This window comes from Artemia sp. Qi Xiang Cuo, chromosome 17 (assembly GCF_049724085.1).
Source record: "Artemia sp. Qi Xiang Cuo chromosome 17, ASM4972408v1, whole genome shotgun sequence".
NCBI lineage: Eukaryota > Metazoa > Arthropoda > Branchiopoda > Anostraca > Artemiidae > Artemia > Artemia sp. Qi Xiang Cuo.
The window spans coordinates 5,744,814-5,771,828 of NC_142810.1; the positions used below are offsets into that span (position 1 = coordinate 5,744,814).

At 37.5% G+C, this 27,015-nt stretch overlaps 1 protein-coding gene across 2 annotated transcripts in view; it reads left to right on the plus strand.

The window, feature by feature from the left end:
• CLIP-190 (Cytoplasmic linker protein 190) overlaps window positions 1–27,015 on the plus strand; it is a 231,548-nt gene that overhangs the window by 62,947 nt on the left and 141,586 nt on the right. For both annotated transcript variants that reach the window (XM_089103477.1, XM_089103478.1), the window contains one exon: window positions 24,867–25,053. In XM_089103477.1, coding sequence (XP_088959603.1) covers window positions 24,867–25,053 — 187 coding nt within the window. The remainder of the gene's footprint in view (window positions 1–24,866; window positions 25,054–27,015) is intronic.

The following is a 27,015-nucleotide window of genomic DNA, read 5'->3' on the forward strand; positions in this document are numbered from 1 at the left end:
AATAATAATATGTGATGTGTCTTCACGTGGCGAAAGAATCTTTCTGCCCGACGCTTCCCCTGTGTAAGACTCTTCAGTCAGTCGATTGCAATTTAGCTACCCCTCGCAAATATGCAGACTGTTCTTCCCAGAGCAGTAAATTTCGAGAAAATGCTGCTACTGCTTTTGCTTCCATTTTTGACAAAGCTGGGCGTTTTGCCAGTTCTTTAGGACTTGAGATGACTTTTCAAAGAGCAAGAGGTGTAAATCTAAACAATCCTGATCTTTTTGATCTCTGTATTTCGTACTTTTTGTAGACTGCTTCATATTATAGTTGAAACAACGTTTTGAACTTCATCAAAATGTTACTTGACATGTTAGTAGCCTTGTCCCTTCTAAGATTGTTTCCGTAGATCGCAGACTTCGAGTCTTTGACTTATACTAAGATAGGCTATTCTACCCAACGATACAAGAGGTAGAGCTTTGGCGCAACAAATTAGAAGTATTTGCGACGATGCAACAGGTTGAGCTTTGGCGCAACAAATAAGAAATATTTGTGACGATTCAAGAGGGTGAGCTTTAGCGCAACAAATAAGAAGTGTTTGCAACGATGCAAGAGGTTGAGCTTTGGTGCAACAAATAAGAAATATTTGCGACGATGCAAGAGGTTGAGTTTTGGCGCAACAAATAAAAGTGTTTGCGACGATGCAAGAGATTGAGTTTTGGCCCAACAAATAAAAACATTTGCGACGATGCAAGAGGTTAAGCTTTGGCGCAACAAATAAGAAATATTTGCGACGATGCAAGAGGTTGAGTTTTGGCCCAACAAATAAAAATATTTGCGACGATGCAAGAGGTTGAGCTTTGGCGCAACAAATAAGAAATATTTGTGACGATTCAAGAGGGTGATCTTTGGCGCAACAAATAAGAAGTGTTTGCGACGATGCAAGAGATTGAGTTTTGGCCCAACAAATAAAAACATTTGCGACGATGCAAGAGGTTAAGCTTTGGCGCAACAAATAAGAAATATTTGCGACGATGCAAGAGGTTGAGTTTTGGCCCAACAAATAAAAAGATTTGCGACGATGCAAGAGGTTGAGCTTTGGCGCAACAAATAAGAAATATTTGCGCTCACTGAAAGACCTTGTGCTATGTGTTCTCTTCAGGAATGTGACTATCTTTTTCCCAAATGTTTTTCTTCTTATTTTCTGTTCTTGCGACGTCACGTGTAACTACTGTCACCCCAGAAAGAAGCTTGTACATACTTAGAAGGCTAAAAACCTGGCATAGAAGTTCAACAGGGCAAGTTGAAGCCCTACTCGCCGTCCATAGAAACATTGATATCTGCCCTGGAAAGGCGATAGATATTTTTCAGGAAAGAAAAATCATTGTTTGGACTATGTTCTGTCGATACTGACCATAACAGAACCTTTCGTTTAGACTTCGTTTGCAGACTCTGACTGTTGTAAACTTGATCAACTCTTGGTTGGTTTTGCAATGTTTCAGTTGCAAAAACAAATCCCTTAAGATACAACAGTGTGCCTAATGGATTCGTCCTTATTCGCAGGAACAGACTAGCGGTTTCAAGTTAGGAGCCCAGGCTTAATCTCACTTAAGATTGTTACACAAAGTCCACGGGAGGTAAGTTCCTCCTTCTTCGTTCTTTTGATTACCCCCCCCCCCACCCTGAAAAGCAATCCTGGGCACGGTCATGATCATTACTAATGCTTATGGTTCTATCGACAAATCATCGCGGCATCATGCCACCTGAAGCCAACACTGTTGCACATAATCCTCCTCCACCCCATTCCGTTAGAGTTTCCCTCTTTACTCCTTCCAGTACGTTCCTACTTCCGTTAACACCATCTTATAACCTCCTCCCTCCCCATCCGATAACTTTCTATTTTTCGTAGGTCCCAATCAGATTTACAAAAAGCCTGATATTTGACAATTTATCATTCTTCATCTGTAAAGTGGGACCTACCAATCGTAAACTATCTTTCACTATAGTCCTTGTAAGCAAGATCTTACATTTTTTTGTACAGTTATCGCTTGACATACCCTGTGGTAGTGCTCGGTACCATAGATTGATTATCCAGAGATTCTTCACAGATCAAATAGATTGATTCTCTGCTTGGCAATACCGGCCCCAGGACCGATCCCCGCTGCCGCACGGTTGAGCGACGGGCTTGTCCTTGTAAAAAAAAGACCCAGCAACTGAAACCTCGATGTGCCAGCAATGGCTTTGGACGATTTCTATCCCAATCTTTTTTTATTGTTGGATATACCTTGGTTTAAGATAGGACCTAAAATATCCTTAGATAATCCTCGCGAAATGATCTCCAGAACAGAAAGTTGAGACAATTGAGTTGACACTGTTGAAGCCACTAGGTCTTGAGCAGTTTAAACAGAGCACACTGATTGTAGTGAATTTTCCATGTGTGGTATCCTGTTGGCAATATCACTAACCTGGGCAGAAATGTCACTATAATGTCAGCTCTCAGTTGGGAAAGGATTTGGGTCAACTGACTAGTGGTGGCAAACTCCTTCTTGAGATCTTCCCTGAAAGATTTCAAGGAATTGTCCTTAACAGAAGCTAGCTTTGCTGTCATAGTCTGCTCACTAAAGGGGGGGGGCGGGGTGACTTTAGAGGCTGAACAAGGCGATGAATAAGTAAGGGATCGCCAGAATTTATCTTCCAGATCTTTTTAAAGCATCCACGCTTAGCACCCCAGAGCATCAGTTGCATCAGGTTAAGCATTACGCTAGGTATACTTAGCCAGGGTACGTGATGCCATTGGGAGGGAGGAGGAGCAAATCTCGATGATATTTCGGTTGATTATTTCCCCATAAGTAAAAAGTAGAATACACAAGGTTGAAAACTGATGGACTTCACAAAATTTTCAATAGAAGTATGATCATTTTCAGGTTATAGCATCAGACTACAATTAATCTTGTTACATGCAGGGAGATGCGAGAGGAGAGGGTGCATCTTCGACTGTATGTATTAGGGATATTCGACTTCATTTTAATGATCCACTTCCCTCATGTATGAGAGACAGCTTCTTCCCTCTGGAAATATCTCCTTGAGGGGATATCCCTCCAAAGTAAGCTATTCATTTCGTGTGCCAGATGCACCTTGAATGATCTTCTTAGAGGGTCTTCTCATCAAATTCCTATGGTAAAGTCATCTGCTGACCCCTTCAAACAAAGACTCAAAAGGTGTATTCAGCCGAGAGAAAAGGCAGAGAATGTGTCAGGAATTCATGACGTGCCTGATTTCGCTATAAGAAGAAAAAATGAAACCACGTTGAATTTGTTCTCTGTCACCATGAAAGAAATGGATCTTTTCAGATAACTCCGAACAGTAAATCAAATAATTTCCGCTGCCAATTAACAGGTACTACTTACTTGTACTTGGTTTCCGCTGCTAGCCCTTGACTCATTGTGGTATTTGAGCTCCATGTTTGCAGTCGGAGCCTGTCTTGGAGTCATGTTTGCTCCAGGAAAGTCTGTCCCCAGTTAATGGCTCGACGAAAGACAACCATTCTCGGTCCCAACTTCTGCCGTAATGCCTGAATCGCCAAGCGGATCCAGGTTGGATTTGATGTGGATAGCCAGATTTTCGTTTGACCGCCGGCTCGCTTCCTCCACCACGGCAATGAGATACATTTCAGGCATTGCTTTAATATTTCGTCATCAGGGCGTCGCAATACTTGGCCGTAGTCCCCGAAGCCACGCCACGCCGAAGTGACGGCGGCGAATGTGTGATTGAGTATCGGCGGCGGCGCGCCGCCAGGCACGCTTCAATTTTTTTGGTGGCGCGCCGCCGATTTTAGACCGGCGGCGCGCCCCGGCGCGCCGATTTCTATGATTAAAAATAATAATAAAAATTCCACTTCACCAAGCAAGTTCAACCTCTATTTTAGTAAGGATTTTTAAATGATTGGCTAAAAACATACAAGAACAATATGACAAAACAGGAATTTGTTAGGCCGTGCGGAAAGTGTTTATGTTCACCGTCGATCACACCAAATAGAATTCTCATTTTTACCCACTAGACCCAGGGAAACCTATGATGTGTTTATGTTTAACATCGCATTGTTCTTATAAAATCCAGTGTTTAGTCATTCCCTTTTTATTAATGATTTGGGCTAATGCGTGTATAACTTTCAAAGTTTGAAGTTCAAACATCTCCTGTTCATCAAATACATACGAAAAGGAAGTGAAAAAAAACAAAACAAATAACAACATCAAAAAACACTGTAAACCAATCAGATACCATGGCTTAACAACGCCAACAGTTTTAAATCAGCAGTTACATCACTTCAGGTACAATTGATGTAACAAAAGTTAGTTTGATCACTCTGCCTGGAGCAATTGATATTTTTGAAGTCACTATCAGTCCTGTCGTGCTAAAAAGCCGTTTAGCTGGGGCACATGTGGCCGGTACAGCCAGAACTTGACGAGCGTAAACTGCCACTCGCGGGATCTGATACTAGTATTGGACCTTGGGGTCCCACAAAATGCTGCAAATGGGCTTCTTCTTTGTATCTGCTGGAATAAGTTGTTTTATAAGGGAGAACAAACCTGCACCTTCACAATAGGGCTCCAGCGCCCTACACTACAGAGGAACTAAACTGCACCTTTGCCCTCTTTTCTTATCAACAGGGAATAACCCTCCCAAATTCTTTTCTGAAAGAAGTGGTCAAGCTATAACGTTTCAAGTCAAAGTTTAAGGCTACTTCAACTTCAGTGTGCTCTGCTAACTGTGCAAAAAAAATGTAATTCATTTCTATAGATATATTTCTATACTAGCTCTAGATAATCTACCCAGCGGGAAACTACTGCAAATCAGCATCGACCCAAAACGAACAAAAATAACAATAAATAACTGAGTCAAACTCAAAACGAGCAGAAATTAACATAAGTTTGGCTCAAAATCTCTATGCCTTCCCAAGGCCAGAACATAATTTGCACTTTACTGAAAAAATATAAATGTTTTTACTTTTATAACTTTAATAAATCAAAGAGTATTAACATTTTTATTGCTAAATATCAGTATATTTGTATTAAACTGACAATGCGCATTCATTTGTATTTTTGTTAGTAAAGTATAAATTATGTTCTGGCCTTGGGAAGACATAGGGATTTTGAATCCAACTTGTGTTAATTTCTGCACGTTTTTAGTTTGACTCGTTTATTTATTGTAATGTTTTATTTATCGATGCTGATTTGTGGTAGTTTCACGCTTGGTAGATTATTTGATTTTAATTTTGCTCATTTTTGGTTTAATAGAATTCTTAACTTTTCTTTGAAAAAATTAATGTTTTGTAAAAGGTTTTTTTTAATTATATTATCTTTCTTTTGTATTGACATAGTCTTTTCAGGGAAAAAGAAAATAATACTTTAAATCTTTTCGTTTTTTTTAAGAATTTAGGTTTGGCCTGCTATTTGTATGCCGGAAAACAATTTTCAGCAAAATTTAACAACATAGACCCTTATAAAAATCGGGACACAAATAATAGTGTTTAATTTAGTTTCATACCTCCTCTAGTTGACCTGAAATGGAAAACTTGATAACACTCACAAAAAAATTTGTTTACTTTCTTTGATAGCTTGGATACACTTACGCCATTTTCACTTGGTGAAATTTTAAGAGCAGAAGAAACCCTGAAACTTTGAACATAATAACCTTAATTGTTCTTGGGATACTGCTGAGATGCCTTATTGGGAATTAGCATAAACACAGTGCATTTTGATTTAATCTTAAGGCAACATTTACTTTTTAAACATAAAGGCAAATGGGAGGGTGGTCGTGGAAGAGGGATTAGTTTCCCACCAGTTACTTTCGACTATTAAAAAGGACATCAGCCCTTTCTATTTTCAATCGAATGAGCCCTTTTCAAAGTTCCTACGACAACTCTTTCGATACGAAGTGCCCGTGCTTAAACAAGAACAACAACAAAAAAATGATACATTATACCCACATCGATCTCTACTTAAAAAATGTCAAGCCTTCCAATTACTTTCAATAATTAAAAAGGGCACTAGGCTTTTCGATTTCCAAACTAATGATCCCTTTTTGAGTTTCTACGACAACGCTTTCTATAAACACCGTATATGCCACCAGGGCATAAATTACAACCGAAGGGCGTACCCGAAGGGCTGTGAGGGTAGTGGTCATCCTCAAAGACCTAATTTCCAGAACTTTCAACTACGTTAAGCAAAATAGTTATCTCAAAATTTTGATTGGATATGTTTCGGGAAATGGTTGGCGTAGATAGGGTGTTAGTTGCCTTCCAATGACTTTTGACTATTAGAAAGGGCACAAGCCACTCCAATTTCTAATGGAATGAACACTTTTCGAAGTTTCTACGACAACTTCTTCGATATGAAGTGCCCTGGTCAAAAGGAAAAAAAATAAATAATACATTGTGCCAACATAGTTCTTATATACCTCCAGGGCATAACTACAAAACCCTTGCCCTAAGGTTTGTGGGGTAGTAACCTCCTCAAAAAACATATTTTCTCTCTTGAAATCAGTTACTCCGAACAAAATGGCTATCTCAATATTTTTATTGGATGTGTTTGGGGAAACCGTGGGCATGGAAGGGGTGCTAGTTGCCCTCCAATCACTTTCGACTATTACAAGGGGCACTAGCCATTCCAATTTCTAATTTAATGAGCCCTTTTTGAAGTTTCTACGACAACTCCTTCGATACGAATTGCCCTGGTATGGAAAAAAAATAATACTACATTGTGCCAACATTGTTCTTTACTTAGACAGCTCGATTGCGCTTCCTATGATAACCTCCGGAAGTGCCTAATCTTCTTTTACCTACCTATTTTCTTTCGAAAAATAAGAAGGAAAAATGAACAGACTTTTAAAGTGGAAGGTAGAATTTTTGTTTCTAGAAAAATATCTTCTTCTTCTTCCTATGAGCCGATATACATGGCGAGCCCAAGATGACAGTATTTATTTTTAAGAAACTGATTAGCCGGGCTGACGGTTGAAGCCCGGACGTCGATCTCGATAACCAAAAAAGAGAGAAAAAAAAACAAAAAAAACGGCGGCGTATTAGTGACGCCACCGCCGATAGAATCAGCGGCGGCGTCAGCGCGCTGATGCAAGCTCGGCGGCGCGCCGCCGTTTTTTTCTCGGCGGCGCGCCGCCGACTTTTCGGCGCGGCTTCGGGGTCTACTTGGCCGAACCACCAGATGCGTCAATTAATAGGTAGTGTAGACATATTCAGTTTGATCAGATTGGTTTTCTCCTCACCGCCAGCTGGTGTATATCTCAGAGCACCACTTGTTTCAAAATGCATGATACTTTTCACAACGCTTGGCACACCTTCGCAACGCGTGGATTTTGCCACCTGGTGCACACGATTTTTGAAGGCAGGCAGCCCCTTGGTTTAATTAAATAAACAAAAACAAGTTTTTTTCACTGAAAGTAAGGAACGACGTTAAAACTTCAAACGAACAGAAATTATTCCGTATATGAAAGGGGTTGTCGCCTCCTCAACGCCTCGCTCTTTACGCTAAAGTTTTTCAGTGGCTTTCTCGAAACTTGTTTAATTTTATTTACGAACGTTTTTATTAGTAATAAATATAGCCTACGTAACTTACGAATTAACTTACGTAACGAACTTGTATATTTATATATTTTTAATACGTACATTAGAGGGTTCGCCCCCTAGTCAATACCTTGCTCTTTAAGCTAAAATTCGAATTTTGTTCCAATTCTTTAAAAATGACCCATTAATCACAAATGCCGTTAATTAGAATAAATTGCTCTTATGAAAGTACTAAATAATCTTTGGCTTAAAGAGCGAGGTATTGACTAGGGGGTGAACCCAGTCATATACGTAATGTTTTCTGTCGTTTTAAGTTTTGATGTTGCTCCTTACTTTCAGTTGAAAAGCTTGTTTTTTATATATATAATTTCTGATTTTTTTAATAATGCTGGGAAATCCGGCGCCCCCTTCCTAGCAATGTCCCTTCCCCCATTAAAAGATCCTCCCACATAAACCCCGACCCCCCCCCACTACCAGAAACCCCCTGAAAACGTCTGTATACTTCCCAATAACCAATACTATATGCTAACATTGGGTAAAGTTCATAACTTTCAGCCCCCCCCCCGGGGACTTTAAGGTATTAAATCATCCTAAAAGACATAGTTATCATATTTTCGACCATGCTGAACAAAATGGCTATCTCAAAATTTTTATCGGGTGACTTTTGGAAAAAATGAGCGTGGGAGAGGGACCATTTGCCCTCCATTTTTGCCACTTAAAAAGGGCACTAAAAATTTTAATTTCCGTTCCAATCAGGCCTCCTACGATATTCTAGGACCACTGGGTCGATACGATCACCTCTGGGAAAAAAAAAAAAACAACAAATAAACACGCATCCGTGATCTTTCTTCTGGCAAAAAATGCAAAATTTCACATTTTTGTAGATAGAAGCTTGAAACCTCTGCAGTAGCGTTCTCTAATACAGTGAATATGATGGTGTGATTTTCATTAAGGTTCTATAACTTTTAGGGGGTCTTTCCCCCTTTTTCAAAAATCAGCCACATTTTCTCAGGCGCGTAACTTTTGATAGGTAGGACTTAACTACCTAACTAGGACTAAACCGCGTAACTTTTTGATGAAACTTATATATTTGAAATCAGCATTAAAATCTGTTTCTTTTGATGTATCTATTGGTATCAAAATTCCGTTTTCTACAGTTTCAATTACCATTGAGCCGGGTCGCTTCTTACTTACAGTTCGTTACCACGAACTGTATGATAAGTAAAATATTTTTATTGCATTAGATTTTGTTATTACTCTTTGGTAAGTTATAAGTGCCTGACCAATGGTTGAACATAGCCTAAAGTCGGCCCGTAACTGCTCCAGATTTTAGCTATATTAAAGCTATATTAAAATACCTAAAAATCGTGCGAAAATATTACTGCTACTGAAAAATACTCGTTTTTCACCCCACTCTGTTCATAACTTCATTCTTCACTCTCTCTCATGACCTTTCCATTTCCCTTGAATCTTGTCTCTGGTTTAGCTATTGTAGCAATAAAACTTTTCTTTGTAGCAATAGAACTTTTCTTTGTGGCCATAAAAAGCTTTCTGGCCGTCCTGATAGCGGTAATGAAGATTGATCGCGTCAAGTCTAAAATTATACCTTAAACTGTGAACTTCCACTTTATAGGTACTCCGATAGCGCCGCTTATAGCGCTAAAGATCGAGCCAATAAGGCCTACGCCACCCTCAATTAATGGGAGAAAATTGAATACGTAGACATATAAATGTGGCCTCTTTTTTCTCGAGCTATCTGGAGATCCGATTCCCTGGGAGCGTTTACCTTGGAGACATGCGAACTAATTACCTATTATTAGAATAGATGCAGACATATAAAATGAAATAAACACAGATAAAAAGGGCAATAGATTTATTGAACTTACATGCTTAGGTGCACAGCAATGGGTCACTTCAAATGACAATAACAGTGACAACGATGAACGAATATAAGAATTCTGTCTGAATGGTCCTGAATCTACATTACGAATCATTTTAAAAAGCACTTTTACCCCACTACCAAACGCAGTTCTTTCGTCCTGCGCTGTAAGGACTGGCTTGCCATTGGCTCACTTGGCCCAAGGACGCGAATCCTCGTCCAATAATACGTCTTAAATATTTTTGATGATTTAGGCGTTCACACGGTTCTTATCGTTTAAACTTCCTTAGAAATATTGTGCGTAGCACCTTTCTCATTGCTCACTGTCTTAGCGAAATCCAAAGACTGCAGTTTCTTTTCTTTGCTGATTAAGGACTTTTTATTTTTGAAACTAGATTTAGCTTAATTATAGGAGTCAGAATTATCTTTAGAAAGAAGGAACTTTATTTTGGTATTTTAAATACATTGTGTTTTACTCCCGGTACATATTTTCTACTCGGTCAATTTTCTCACTACCAAGCATAACCTCTTCGTCCTCTTTTATTCCTTAAGCAGCTTTCACACTACCTACGTGATTGTCTATGCTAAGTGGTTAAGTTGCATCAGGTTAAGCATTACGTTAGGTATACCCTTTCACACAAGGTTAACGTAAAATCCATAAAATCAACATAATCATCGTTTAAAATCATCACACGCAAAACTATTAAAAAATTAAAACGTGGAATAGAGATTCCAGCTTAGTGGTGTCTTTTGGGGACTAGGGTGAGCCCCCCCCCCCCCCACCGAGATTCTGAAAAATATCTTTTCTTTATATTTGCATTGAAAATGGATTATTTTTTACCTTCATTGACAAAGCGAAAAAAAAAATCCCCTCCCCCTTCCTAGATTTTGAAAAATACATTTCCCTCTCCATGATTCCTGTGAATTGACGCTACTGATCAAGCGTGGAAGACTTTGTAGGAAAAGTTTATAAAATTTATTTTCAAAATTATAAAGTTATTAATAAGATAAAAGTAATAAGTTAATAAGTCCGACAAATTAATAAGTCCGACACCGGGGTAACTCCGTCACCCCTGTCTTATCTGATTCAGTGAAGACAGAAATCTGTGGTTCTGTACTTCATTTTCTTCCTTTGGCTTGGTACTTGACAACAGTGTTCAGTATTGCCGCCATTTTTAACCCCTCTTGTGGTGACGAAATTTTGAAATTTCGAGGAGGGCATCTTTGCTGGCCACAAGGTGGGTAGTAATTTTTAACTGATAGTGCAGAAAAATAAGGAGAGGATGGACTGATTGTAAATAGCCGATGAGGTGATAGGAGCGTTGAAGAATTTACTGTAATGTATTAGTATTTTATCCTCAAGCCAGTCAGGAGAAACTAGGGGTGTAGAACTTACCCCGCATAGCACCCCGTTCGGGGTAACTTTAACGTGTTGGACTTGCCCCATACAGGGTAAATTCCGACACGGGGGGCCGGACTTACCCCGTGTATACGATTGGCTAGTCTTTTGCAGTTCTAGCCTAGATCTCAGTGAATTGTATTTGTCAACTATTCCTTGATCCCAAGATCTTGACGAAAAGGAGCGATCTCAACTGAAAAATGAAACTGGAAAAGAAGGATTATGCCAAAAATATACTTAAAGTTATGAGAAAACCTTGAATAAATTCCTTTTTTGATTTTAATTTGATCGAAGATACTTTTTTCAGATTTGAGTGTCTAAATTTTTTTGCTTAAGATTTTGCTTTCATATTTTTCACTTTTTATGTAATTTTCTTGCATCTTCCAGTTGTTTATTATGTTTTTTTCCAATAATAAAGGTTTACAGACATGAAAATGATATATACGAATCTTTTTTAGTTTAGTTTATTCTTGACCCAAGTCGATAGTGTGATGGAGTTTTATCAACTGCTTTTTCCAAACAATCTGCTTTTTCAGCCATATCTAATGTAAATTTGAAGGTCTAGAGGGGGGAGGGCAGCTGCCCCCCTCGCTACACCCATGAAAATCAATACTATTATTAACAGCTAAATCTGTCAAAGCTGAAAGTAATTAGACATTGAAGAATCGCATTGTGCCAAGTTAATATTAAACCTAGTATTGTCGGATTGCTTTCCAATGTAACACTAGATAACATCGGATTTTTGGTTCTAACAGAAAAACAAATGCATGGTAGACACGTTTGGGGGAATATATTTGAGTGCGAAGGGGGTTGGGGTCAAAAACACCAAAATACTGCCTGTGATTGATATGAATTTTTTCTAAACTTTGTCAATCAGTAACAATATACCTGAATCCACGAGTACCCATAGGGAATAAACACAAGTTCTGATGTTTTTCTCAGGATTCAAACGCCAACAATTTTCTCATGAGAGAAAATTTGTTGCTCCCCATCTTCAAGAGATTTCCCCTCCCCAATGAGGCCAGAAGTGGAAAATAAAAATTTCTTTTTTTAATGTGGTTAAGAACAAAAAAAGGTAAATTGTCTAACTGAGGCTCTAAATTTGTTTTCTGTAGGTTTTGGCTAATAAAAAACCTCGATGAGGATATCTGATAAACTTGTACAGATATTTTTTAAAAAAAAACATTAAGTCTGGACAGCTTTTCCTTCTTCCAATTTTCCAGAAAACGGAGTCTGGACGCGCTATAAGCTTGAATTTGTCAATATGGCTTGTCGTTTCTTATACAATAGCTACGCTTTACTAGTGTTACTATAAACCTGCATTGTTTCCACATGCCACTTAAGTACAAACGAAAAACCCATAAGGGGGCCGGAGGACGATATACTGCTGAACAGCTTAAAAAAGCCAAAGATGAAGTTCTATCATGTCGAATGTCTTTAAGAAACGCTGCAAAATTTTATAACATACCGAGAACAACACTAATGGATCAGACAAAGAAGCAAAGGACTTTCCGCGAATCGCCCGCTGTTACTCTCGGGAGAGCTCTGGACCTACCTCCTGATGTTGAGCAGAGTATGGCAAATTCGCTGAAGGACTTGGAAAAGTGGGGCATGGGGCTTACCAAACAACAGTTCCCAGACAAAGTGCAAAAACATGTCAGCATGAACAAAATCAGTACTCGTTTCATAAACACCCGGCCAGGTGAGGAATGGTGGTTTGGGTTTAAGAAAAGAAACAACATCTCGCTTAAGAAACCTCCATCCAGATGCATGTTATTCAGCTACTAAGAAAGGATGGATGACTGCGGACCTTTTCTATAACTGGTTTAGAGATGTTTTCCTGCCTCAGGTGAAAGAAAAAGCACTTCTTATTCTTGATGGCCATGGCTCTCATTTATCCTTGGCTCTTGCGAAGCTCGCTTCAGAAAAGAACGTTACCATCCTCAAGTTGCCAGCCCATACATCCTATGTTCTGCAGCCCCTTGACAGGGTTATTTTCAAAGGGCTGAAATCATCCTATGAGCAGAAGCTCGTGAACTGGCAACGAGCACACCCAGGTGACGTCTTGTCACGACCAGGCCTCGTGAAAATTTTATGTCAGATCTGGGAGACTTACTTAACCCCTTCACTGATTCAAAAATCATTTCAAGCAACAGGACTTTACGATTCCGCTATTGCCGCACGTATCAACCGCGACGTGGTCGACAACGCGAAGTTTGATCCAGCCAAGTTCAAACGATATGTTGAGAGTAAGAAATCGGAGACTCAGAATTTAACAAGAGTGACTACCAGGGTGAATACTGCAACTGAACAGATTACCATTTCGGTGTTGGTTAGTCCAAAGAAGAATCATACGCATGACAAATCCTTTGAAGAACTTCTCTTGGACTCAGTACGTCGCCCTTCTCTTGATGCCTCAGCATCCGGGACATCTGGTAGGCAGAGAGTTGCCCGGGAAGCTGAAGTAATCACATCTGCAGAGGCTTTGAGAGTGCTTGAACAAAGAGAGAAAGAGAAAAAAGAAAAGCTAGAGACCAAAAAATGGAAAGTAAAAAAGAACACGTTCAAGCCAAAACTGAAAAAGAAAAAGAAAGATGATCGTTCTAGTGAAAACTCTGACGTTGATGTCTCGTCGGGTTCCTCAACTGACAAAATGGATATCTGTGATACTGTTGGCAGTGAGCATGAAGAAGAGGAGGACAAGAAGCTAAACATACAGCTAAATGAGTACTATGCTGTAGCATATGATACCAAACGAGATCAACAAGGCTGGTATATTGGAAGGGTGCTTGATTTTCCCGATGAAAATCTTGTTCGTATAAAATATCTTCGCTGCCTGAGCCTAGCCGACTATTCATACGATTGGCCGAAAAAAGATGACATTGACGAAGTTGAAGAAAACTACATCTTTGCCGGACCATTGAGGCTCTCTGGAGCTGGACCCTTCACTCTACCACCATTCCAAATTTGGCACATCATCAGCCTGTACAAGAAGCACATTAGGGCCTGCAAGTTATAAAAAGTTTGCTTTCTCGAATCTCTCTTATAATAATTTAAACTGCTTTTTTTTTTTTTTTATCCTATTATTTGAAGTATGTCTTTACCTTTTTAATATTTAAAATAAAAAATTTTAAAAAATACATTTATCATAGCCGTCTCCTATTTACGGGGTAAAACCAGCACTGTCGGAGTTACCCCAGGATAAGCAGAAAGCTGATGTTCCGCTGTGGCACATATAAACCATTAACGAGAGTTTTTGGTTTGTATGGTTTTTCCGTACATAGAGGGACCCTCTATCATGTCTTAGTGTGAAATAATTTTTATCTCTACTTACATAAGATTTACCTGGGAGGTGCCGGATTTACCCCCAGACTCGGGGTAAGTTCGGCCTCCCTGAGATGGGTTACTTTGGTGTAGCAACTCATGGAAACAACAAAACTTGGGGACTTTCTGGATTGTGCGGAATATTACTAGTATGATCAACAGCAACATCAAATAGTTTTTATTGTGGCAGAAACTCCAAAACAATCTTGGGACCAGATTAAGCTGAAAAAAACTCGATAAAGGGCCGGACTTACCCAAGTTCACCCTACTATCCAGGAATTCAATTTTTTACTTCTATAATGAATTTCCTTAATATAACGTAAACTTGTATTACGCAAAATTCGGTACTTATTTAGAATCCAGAAAACACGAGAGAAAGACCGTATCGAAATCTCAAATATACTTTATGAAAAACAGGTTTCCGCTGCATTGTGACATATTGCTCACTCCGTGAAAAATGTTTAAACTTTAGTTTTTTTGGGGTTAAATGGGCAAAAAAAAGGTACGTATGTTAAGTTAGTTTACTTATTTAATATATGCTGTGGTTTACCCCCCCCCCCCTAATGTGCAAGTATATAGCCCAAATTTGTTCATAAACTATTATATTTTCATTCCATTTTGTATTATTTCATTAGCATTAACGAAACTTCACTTCTCGCGTGTTTTCTGGATTCTAAATAAGTACCCAAAATTCTAACCAGACCTCGAGTCTACTCTGAACGGCCTACATACGGACAAAATTTGCGTCTTAAGAGTCCCTGACGTAGCATAAAATCTTGAGTTTAAAAGCCTCTCCGGCATAAAGTGAAAGAACCATTATTCAGGTAGTTTCAATTCTAATTTTAGGGGGAATATAAGGTATGCAGTAGAAGCAGGCATTTTTAGAAAATTTTATAATTAATTCTATAATAAAAAAATTTATAAATTATATTTTTATTATATTATATTAATTAAATTTAATTATAATTAGCCTATATAATTATATTTTTTTATAATTAGCCTATATAATTATATTTTTTTATAATTTTGTACTTTATAATTTATTATTATAATTTTTGAAAATTATAGAAAATAATTTAGAATCCTAGGATTTGGTTTCTGGGTTGTGTGTCTAAGTTAGCATCCGCAAAATAAACACACAATATCTTGGAGTTATTGTCAACTAGCTGCAGAAGGTATCAGATAACACCCATACACAAAAGAAGAAACACCCCATGCTCTTCTGTCTGGATAAGAAAAATTACCTTTTTCAAAAAATTCGTACCCCTATTCAAGTCCCCTTACTTCATCCTCTCTCTAAAAAAGTGTTCCTGAAAGTCTCCGATTCCCGAGACAAAACACGAGTAAGCTGAGCAAAACAGACTGTCTAATGAGAAATACCTGATTCGCCTCCGGCTTCAGTTACCCGTTGTATAACGTCGCGCATGTTGTTTTCAGAGCTGAATATTAGGGACCGGCTGGTAGTTATAGAAATATTCAATTATATAGGTAGATAGTTTAACTTTAGGGCATTTCGCCTACCCACTCTAACACCTGCTCGACTTACATTCGACTTTGAGCCAACTGCAAACGGCTGGAAACACCCCATAGGTAGAACACGTACGAGATGGGTCTGGTTCCTTCTACGCTGGTGACGCTGCCGAGCAAGAGCTTTAGGTCAAAAGTAAGTCGTCATTTCGGAGACTTTGGAGATGTCCCTGTTGTTTACCTGCCTCATCGCAAGCACGGCAGACTGAATAATTTTTTTTTTTATACAGTCCCATTTTCCGAGATGCTTAGTGATATGCTTTTCTTAGCCATTTATATTAGTTATCAATAAATTTTAAGCCCACTTGACATGTTTTCATACTGAAGGTTAATCTCATTTTAGTGCTCTGTCACCTAGTTGTTTCAGGAGTCTCTGTTTTGTTTGTTTCTGAGTCAGTGATAACAATGTTGTAAGATAACAGCATCAGAAAATTTTAGCGGGATTTTCGCTTCTGTAAAATGATAGATCCTCCGCTTTATTTAAACAATTTTTAAGAAGAAAAAAAGTATGTTACGCCATGTCTTAAAGAAAGAGTTTTGCTAGGGACCGCCCATTTTTCACCACTGGTGTACATCTTAGAGCGCCACGTGCAATGCAATGTTGCGCCACGCTTGGCATAGTCCCCGCAACGCTTGGGACAGTTCCGCCACGCTTGAGATACTTCGGCTACGTTTGTCACGTGCCATATGATGTAGGTAATTTGTTAAAGTTCCCCACCCTTGGAATTATGTGATGATGTTTTATTGTAAATTGATTTATACTGAACTTACCAAACTTAACAACTTTGTTAACTTAACAACTTAACCGAACCGAACTTACAGTGTTTATAAATATCTCCCCGCGCTCAATAATCTTACTGCAATTAATTTGTGCTATTTTTTGTGTTCAATAGGCGATTACAATTACTGAATTGCGTTCAGTAGCGCCCTCTTAAATTATTTATTTGTTTATTGCGCGTCAGATGTCAATAAGCATCAATTAGTTGTTTTCTAGACAAAAAATCCTTGGTGTATTTTTCTATCGAGATGAATTAGGAATCTTCCTGTTAGAACCTTTCTTAAGCGGTGCTATGGAGTTTCAATATTATTAACTCTAAATTGTTTTGTCATTTCAACTATAATTTTTTGTACAACATCGTGGTTACAACATTCGCTGCAGTCTAGTAAGAACAAAGTTCGACCCGTAGTAAAGGAAAATATAAATTTAAAAAAAAGAAACGGTCAAGTAAGGGAAAATTGTCATTTGAAGCTCCATATCCAGGAATTTCGGTTCGGAGGGGGGGGACTTTTTGGAAGAGGTCTTACCAAAAAACTTAAAAAATGCATCAAAGTTTAGTTTGTATGCAATTTTGTTACGTTTTTACGAGTTGGACTAAAATTTTGGGGGACGGAGTCAAACCTGGTACCCCCCTGAATAAGGTCTTGCTGATAACCCTCAATTTTAGTGTCGGATCGAAATGAAAACTACACCATTGGAACCACCCTTGACGAAAACCCTAAAACCACATTTTTGCATGCTTAGCACCACAGTATAAAGATATAGCAGTAAGTTTACCGTAGATAATTTCTGGCTCTCCATTCTTGGTGCGAACAAATAGCTTTTCCCACTTCTTCTTGCATTAGCGCTTACAAAAAGCTCCTCTCATTTGATCTGCCATCAGCGGTCCAGTTACCCTGGAACACGTATTTTGGCACAAACTTGCTCAAAATACCTTTGAAACCAACCTGAGACTTTGAAACCTACTTTTAATTACTAAAAATGTCTAACGATAAAATTGCACTACTAATTAACGATTTTCACATACGTATTGGAATAAATTAATTTAAAATTAGTTTCTTCAAAATTTAGTGTTTCAACGTTGAAGCCAAGTTTCGGGTTCAAGAGAAATCTGACTTGTCTACCCGTGAAAAGATCTAATGTCGCTTATGTTTTTACCTTCTTCGGAGCACTCGCACCTCTGTCCGAGTTTTTATAATGGGTGAGATAGGGAAAGATCATACTGCCTATAATTTATATACTGTGCTTAGCACCAGTGCCCAATCCAGACTTTTTGTACGGGGAGGGGGTACAAAAAAACTTTTAAGGACGCACCAAAAATGTGTTTTTATGCACTTTATCTAGTTTCTCATACAAACATTTCGGCGGGAGTTCAACCCCCCTAACCCCACCCCTGGATACGGTCTTGACTAGCACTGATGTTCATCTTTTTCTTGGTTTTAGGTGTATAGTGAGGTAAAGTTTTTGGCTATTTCTATTGACTTTTGGCTTTTTGACTTTTGACTATTTCTTCCAATTTTCAAATTACTCGGGTAAAATTATTTTTTCTGTTCAAACAGGTTCAATGGAATATATAATTCCGCTTGTTCAATAATTAATTGCAATTAACTGCAATTAATCGAAATTAATTAGCTATATTGAACGCGGGGTTTATTTTTATCAACAGTTTCAAGAGGGGGTTTTTCGCATTCGATAGATCGTGACATACAAAACAGAGCTAAACCAAAATTTCAATTGGTGGGTTCAATACGTGTTCGATCAAACAGGTCGTTGCCATGAACTGAAAGTAAGGAGCGATGCGGCTTAATAGTTACCGAAACTGTAAGAAACAATGTCTTGATAACAATGAATACATCAAAAGAATCGAAATGGTTATTCAAAATATATAGAATTCGTCAAGTTTAATGTTATCCATCAAGAGCTACAAGCCTGAAAAAATTTGCTCAATTATCGAAAAGGTGGGAAGCACCCATAACATCAAATGATTTTGATGAAAATCACACAGTCAGATTCAGCACACCAGAGAACCATAGTGCAGTGGTTTCAAGTTCCTATGTACAACAATGTGGAATTTTGCATTTTTTTGCCAGTTTCAAGATCACGGATGTATGTTTATTTGCTTTTGTTTGTTTTTCCCAGGGATGACCGTATCGAACCAGTTTCCCCAGAAGATCAGGAGAGGGCTCATTTTATCGGAAATCAAAAGTTCTAGTGTCTTTTTAAAGTGACCAAAAATATTGGATGGCAGCTAGCCCCTTCCCCCGAACATTTTTCCCTAAGTCGTCCGATCAAAATTTTGAGATAGTTATTTTGTTCAGCATAGTAAAAAAAAAATCTAATAACTATGTCTTTGAGGATGATTTGCCTCCCCCACTGCCCCCAGGGGAAGGGGTACAAGCTATGAACTTTGCCCATTGTTTACATATAATGTTGGTTATTGGGAAGTATACAGATACTTCTCGGGGGGGGGGGGGGTCTGGCGGGGACTGGGGTTACGTGGGTTAATCTTTACATAGAGAAATTTTTCAATGGGGAAGGGATTTTCCATGGAGGGGGAGCTGTATTACCCGACATTATTGAAAAATGATAAGAAATTAAAAAAAAAGTTTTCAACTGAATGTAAGGATCAACATTAAAACTTAAAGCGAACAGAAATTATTACGAATATGAGGAGGGTTGTCCCCTCTTCAATACCCCGCTCTTTACGCTAAAGTTTGACCTTTTGTCCTATTCTTTAAGAGTGAGTTGAAAGAATTCGCTATTCTGCGCATTTTAATGGCATGTACGTTTGTTTTTATTCTTGTGTTTATATTGGCCATTTTCCGGAACACGAGGTAGAGTGTGCGGTTGTTTTTCCTCATGTAAGCATTTGCCAAGATCTCATTCGGTGCTAATCTGATTAATCGGTACATATGCTTCAAGCTGGTTATCTAAGAGGAAGCTATTGTAGATATGATTGAGGAGGAGGGTTGAGGCAAAGGGTTTCAGGCAGGGAGGAGGAGGGTTTCAGGCAGTCTCTCACGATGGACAAAAAGGGGGTCAAGTTCAAATGCATTTGGAAAAAGAGTAAGGCAACGGGGAAATTCCGTACATGATTTGTAGTGTACCTCTCCAGATCTCGTTCAATATGATCACCTTTTTCTTTGTCAAAGCGAGAAGTCAAACAGGACATGCAGATTCCAATAGTGGATGGATGAACATGCAGAAAGTCAGTTTTAGTTAATCCTTTGGAGCCTGAAATTTCTTTAGAGTTTTCAGCCCTAGTTAATGAATAAGAATTTGTGTCATTCTATAACGGGTGATTTATGACAAAAGTAACTGTTTCTGTGAACTAGATGCTGGGTACTTGTATGAAATATCCCCTACCTAATATTCTTCTAATATTTTTTTCTGACGATCAATCCTAATGAAATATACCTAACTGATAAAAATATAATACTTAAAAAAAATTTGCTATATATTTGCAAATTAGGGGTGGGAGTAAAGTATAACGGGTCTGCATGCCTAATGTTTTAGGAATAATTATTCTACATATTATACAGTAAGAATTGTTTTCTAACTTCGCAATGTCTAAATACTTTACCCCCCCCCCCTCCCACCCCCTAATGTGCAAATATATAGCCCAAACTATATATTTTCCATCTATTCTGTCACTTTTATTTGTCTTGTCTCACGCTAGTTGAGTCATAAAGTTGGTAGTGAAAACCTAAATAGAAATTATAATTGTACAGTTGACTCTCGCTAACTCGAAATTCACGGGACCAATATTTTTCTTCGAGTTACGTATAGTTCGACTTATGCATAGAGGATATTCTACATAAAATTCAACTTATAAAAGGTAACGAGTTATAGAGGTAATCCAAATGAAAATTTGAGTTACAGGGGTACAAAATTGCTAAATTTTCTATATATATATATATATATATATATATATATATATATATATATATATATATATATATATATATATATATATATATATATATATATATATATATATATTTATATCCATCTTATGCTAGAATTGATTATTAGATTTTTTAATTGAGTGCTAGTTCTTGTCTTCTCTTGAGATTCTTCTGATTTATTTTAGTTGAGGTTTAGGCGTCAAACTTTTCTGAAAGTAACCATAACATGTTTAGACTGACATTATTGGAAGGCGAGATTTGTCCAAAGATGTAAATTATTCAAAAAGGGAGCTGGAGTCTCGGAAGCACTTTACACTTTAATAATAATGTTTTTTACTATAAGATTTGTTGTTATAACAATAAGATTATATATATATATATATATATATATATATATATATATATATATATATATATATATATATATATATATATATATATAATCTTATACTACATATACATAACAATAAGATTTTTACGACTTGCTCTTGATTGTTCTCAAAGATCCTTTTCTTAAAGTTTGGCAGTTATTGTATAAGCTATACTGGGTGCTGCGTGTCTTACCTTTGTTCTTCACTGTTTATGATTTTTTGCGAATGGTTCTCTGTCATCTTTGAGTCCTTTTCCGCCAAGGCTGTAACAACCTTCGAATTGTTTACAAAAGTTTCATTCGCAATAGTACATTCTAGGTCATCTTCGCGTCATCTAGGTCAGGTTTTATTTTTTATTAAATAAAAAAAACAAGTTTTTTTAACTGAAAGTAAGGAGCGACATTAAAACTTAAAACGAACAGAAATTATTCCGTATATGAAAGGGGCTGTCCCCTCCTCAACGCCTCGCTCTTTACGCTAAAGTTTGACTTTGTCACAACTTTATTTATGTTAAACAATAAAAAACTTTAGCGTAAAGAGCTAGGCGTTGAGGAGGGAAAAGCCCCTTTCATATACGGAATAATTTCTGTTAGCTTTGAGTGTTAATGTCGCTCCTTACTTTCAGTTTAAAAAACTTGTTTTTTTATTTAATTTCTAAACGTTTTTCAACTAATGCAGGCTCGAATTTGGCTCACCGTACATGAAAAAATAAAATAAAAATTACACAATAATTTTGGCAGATTTATTGCGTATAAGAAGGACTGTCCCCTCCTCAATACGTTGCTCTTTACGCTAAAGCTGCTAGCACTTTTAATAAAGCTTCCTATTCTAATTAAACGGCCCCCGTGTTTCAGTAGACGCTCTTAAAAAATTGGGATAAACAGGCAAACTTTAGCGTAAAGAGCAAGGTATTGAGGAGGGGGCAACTCTTCACATATGGAATAATTTTTGTTCGTTTTTCAAATAATGTCGATAAATATGGCTCACCCTGAATGAAATATACCCCTCCCGCTCACGGAACACTCTTCCGTGGAAATCTCATTCAACTTGAAGTGTACCCTCACCCCCTGTCAAATTCCCTCCAAACAGTTCCATCCTCGCTGAGAATCCCCCTCCCCGTAAAATTGCTTGCGGACGATTCAGCCTGAAAAATTCTCCTTATCATTCTTTCGTTTGAATAATACTTTGATCTCTAATCGGTTACTCGATCACTCCAGAAAGGCCTCCTTCCGCGAAAATTAATTCGTGGAAATCAAAACACGCGGAAAATAGCCCACGAATGATTCCCCCGGAAGATCTCCGCATGTAAAATTTGGCAAAGAGAATGTATGACAATTAAAAGAATTTCATATAGTAATTCTGTCAAATCCCACCAGTGTAACATTTCTCCTAGAAAATTCCCCCCCCCAGAAATTTCTCTCCAGGGAAAATTTTCCCTATAGAAATCTACCCCAAGCGCAACCCCACGCCCCCCCCCCACAAAAAATGTCTGTATACTTCTCAGTCACAAATAATAAACGTAAACAATGGGCAAATTTCATAAATTACAGGCCTATTTCCACGGACTCGGGGGGGGGGGATTTCTAACGACATAGTTATTTAATCTTTGAACTATACTGAACAAAATAGCTATCTCAAAATTTTGATCAGATAACCTTGGGGAAAAAATGTGCATGGGAGGGAGGCTAATTGCCCTCCAGTCTTTTTGGTCACTTAAAAAGGCCGCTAGAACTTTTAATTTTCGTTCGAATGCACCCTCTGGCGATCTTCTAGGACCAGTATTTCAATCCGATCGCACGTGAAAAAAAGAAAGAACAATGAACACGCATCCGCGATCTGTCTTCTGGCGAAAATAGCAGATTTCCACATTTTTTAAGATAGGAGCTTGAAACTGCTACAGTGGGGTTCTCTGGTACGCCACATATGATGGCGTGATTTTCATTAAGATTCCTTGATTTCTAGGGGGTGTTCCGCTCTATTTCAAAAATCGAGCAAGTTTTCTGAGGCAAATTTTCTTGTAACTTTTGATGGGTAACATTAAACTTGATGAATCTTATATATTTGAAATTAGCATAACAAGCTGATTCTTTTGATGTATCTATTGATTTGAAAATTTTGTTTTTCAGAGTTTCGGCTACTATTGAACCGAGTTACTCCTTACTTACAGTTCGTTACGATGACCTGTTTGATACTCAACTAAAAAATATATAAATTCATTACCACGAACTGTTTGATAGTACCTAACTTGGAAAAAAAAACATTTAATTTGGGTTTTTAAAAGACATTTTCTGGCTTCACTATGACTTACAAAAAAAGGAAAAATCGACAGATCCTAGCAAGGCCCTATCCATGGGGGGGGTTACGGGGTTTGAATCCCTCCATCCTCCGAAATGGTTGTCTGACTCGTAAAAACGTAGCGAAAATGAATATAAACAAATTCTGATGCGTGCTTTCCAGGATTCTGGAGCTCAGGATCCTGGAAAATGTTTAAATGATCAAAGATACTGGAAAATGTTTTAGATGAGTGAAATAGTAGTTATGGTTTATAATGACAAAAAAAATAGCTCTTTAACTTACTATTCCAGTTTTGATACATCAATCAAGTTTTCTCCTAAAACAGGAAATGTAGTTGGTTCCTATTTTGTTCTTGTTTTTGTCTTTAATTGCCAAATCAAAGAAAACGAACAGAATTTAGATTTAGTAGATTATTTTCTTGGACGGACTCTGAAATCGTGGGTTTTTATTAGATTTTTGTTTGTAAAAACTGTTTCAATTTTAATCAAAGAAAAAATAATAACTTCCTCTGCTGGTTTTCAATTAGTAAGCTTGATCAACCCCCAGAGATATTGATTAGAAGACATCTTCGGAAAGAGAAACTCCCCGGTAGTCTTGATTTCTCTTGGTGTTGGTCTCCACCCTAGGACCAAAAAAGTATTCTTTTGCGAAGATCGGAGAAAAGCTAGTATGCCCCTTCTCCCAACACGAAATTTTAAGTCCTCCCTCCAAAAAATACTGAAAGTATCAGCTCAATTTCCCAGTAGTGAGACTAAACAGGGTGTGCTTGCAAAACTACGTGTAAGATGTCATCTTCTAATTAAAGCTTTTGCATGTATGAAATGTATACTTTATGTATACTTTATGCTTTATGTATACTTTATTTTTTTTTAAATAAACCCAGTGTTACTTAAATGAGACATAATCGCTTGCCTTTAGGCTTCATGCATAAACAAAAAAACTATATTCTCTCTTGATCATCTGAAAATCTACCGAATCTGATTGTAAAAGCACTCCAAAAATATTCGATTCAATTTTCCTTTGTATAGCATCCCTTGATTATTTTCAGATTCCGATTTGCTGGGTGTTGCAGATACCTACCAATTATATAAAGTGAGATTTAATCAACGTCAAAAATGAATACTACTCAATAAAAACTGCAAGTCTGATTTCTTAACTCTATTAACCAACAGGTAAAACGCCCTATACCTAGAGAGTTCAAGCTTCACATTGCTTTTTTTTCTTTTTTTTTGCCGAAATGAATGGAAAAGTACCCTTGGGTTGTATTTTTTCAAAATTATCCTTTCACAGATTTCCTAAAGCACTGTCACACAAAGGTCAAGGAAAGACTGTCACCGAAATAATTCTTTCAAGTCCACCTAAAATTTACTACTTCTTTCATTTCCTATTTCTTCCTGTTTCCTATTTATGTCATTTCCTATTTCTTCAGTTTCTTATCTATGTCGTTTCTTATTTCTTCTGTTTCCAATTTGTGTCATCTCCTATTTCTTATGTTGTCATTTACCTTATATGGATACATACTAATGCCACTACTACTACTGCTAACAACTCACGGTAACATTATGCGGGCTGAGGCCATCACACCTGCGCATGCTTCTTCTCCATCCCAATTTATTCAAAGCTTCCCTCTTTACACCCTCTATAGAAGTTCCAGTTTTCTTAAAATCCTTTCTTATAACCACCCCCCTCTCTATTTGGGGACGACAGGCATTTCTTTTGGCTTTAAGTGGATTGTCCATGAGAGCGAAAACGAGGTCACGAGCCACCTTTTACAGGGATGGAACCTAAAATAGACTGAATTCATCTTCATCATTATTAATTTTCAGGTATTTTGAATGCAAGCCGAAGCATGGACTTTTCACACCTGCCTCCAAAGTGTTTCGATCCCCGGCAAATGCGATGCGCAAAGTTTCTTCAGCCTATAAAATGACGCGACAGAGTTCAAGGGATTCGATGCAGAGCATGTTGTCAAATACAAGCAGAATATCAAATTTCACCTCTGCCTCAATAAGGGTACCTCCTCCTTTTCTTTATACTTTTGCATTGGTATATAGGTCATCCTTTTTCAATATCCATTTTCTTTTTCGCCTTTTCTTTTCCTCTTTTTCATATCTGCTTTTGCATTGGTAAGCTATATAGGTCGGCGTTTTGGGCGTCACGACTCCCAGTGACGCTCTGACCAGGGTTGCCACCCCTAGTGATTAGTCACTATTTCTGTTGATTTCTTATATTGTCGAAACAAAAATATTACTAAAGCAGCACATAAATCACTAGATTATTGAACAAAATCACTAAATCACTAAAATCTAGTGTGTTTTTTTTTCAATGGGTGGCAATCCTGGTACTGGCTAGTCAGAGTAGACTGATCGTCGTTTAAGTAAGCACTATTTCTGAAGGTTTTCAGGTTCAGTCGAAATTCGTAAAAATTGTATCTCGAAATTAAAAATTCATTTTGTTGATTATGACCGATTTTTTTTTCCAAAATAATGTTGCAAAAAAATGAAAAACATGGAGAATGTTCTTTAAAAACCGATATTTTATATTTTGGTTACTATGGGCTGATGTTTGTTCTATTTTAAGTTGCAGCCATTGTTGCAACCATGAAAATAACTGTGCCGCAACATTATCCAGATTAATGATGTCACTAATCTGGTATTCAAATCTAGGTTTTACCGAAGGTACATTCTCCTTGAAAGGTCATCCATAATGGGAGATGACGTCATCCACTTAAATTAAATAGCAAATGATTTGTGTAATAATTAGCAAATGCTAAATCGAATTGGAATAACATGTCTACATCATTCAGCGCAATGAAAGTCACTCCATAATTAGTCGAAATTTGACAAATGATTTTGATTGAGCATTTATTCAAATAAGAGGCTGGCCTTTGCCCCACCTTTGAAAGTTTTCGGATGGTTTATGTGGTAATCCGGTTTTGTTCCTGACATGGGAACATGAATTTGTGACCTATTGGAGGGAATTGGCGGCTTTTCTCTAAGGAAAGGAGACAGGAAGTAAATTAACTTCAAAGTCCAAATATACCGTAAAATAAAAAAGTCGATACTTGTTAATAATACAGAACACACCCAAGAAGTGAAATTAGGTTAATCTTAATGGAATATAACCTTAATATAATCTTTAGTTTGTATAATGATATAATTTGGGTTATATTTGCACATTAGGGGGGGGGGGTTAAGTATTTGGACAGCGCCCCTAACCTAATCTCCATCCCCACTAATGCGCAAATATATAGCCCAAATTATACAAGTCCGATGCATTTTGTCTACGTCCAATGCTTATATCATCCATCAAATGTTTTTGTAGCTACGAAACCGGTTTTCTGAGATGTAACCTAAGCGTAATTCTTGAGTGTGTTCTGTATTATTAACAAGTGCCAAAAAGTCTTTTCAAATATTAAGAATCCCATTAATTGATTATGAGATCCACCAAAAACTAAAAAAAAAAAAAAATGCCGTATTATCTACACTTCCTGACAAAAAATAACAAAAAAAAAATCTACTGTCTGGAAAACCTTAAGTTTTTAACCTGCTTAAAATGAAAGGATCGGAACAATTTAGGAGTGCCAACTATGGGGGGTTTGCCCCCCTCCTAGACTTAGTAAATGTTTTTTTTTTGGCGTTTTCATTGAAAAAAGTAAATATAATGCCCCCTAAATTAAATAAAAAACATTTCGATACTTATTTAGTAGCCGCTAAACAAGCGAGAAGAACCGCATCGAAATCTCAAAGATGCTATATTAAGAACAGGTTTTTGCTGCTAGTGAGGTATTGCTCACTCCGTGACAAATGTTTAAACTTTAGTTTTTTTAGGTTGAAGGGGCAAAAAAAGGTACCTAGGTTAGGTTAGATTATGTATTTAATATATGCTATTCTTTACCGTCCCTCTCTAATATGCAAATATATAGCCCAAATTTGTCTCTAAACTATTATATTTTTTTTTATCATACTTTGTTTT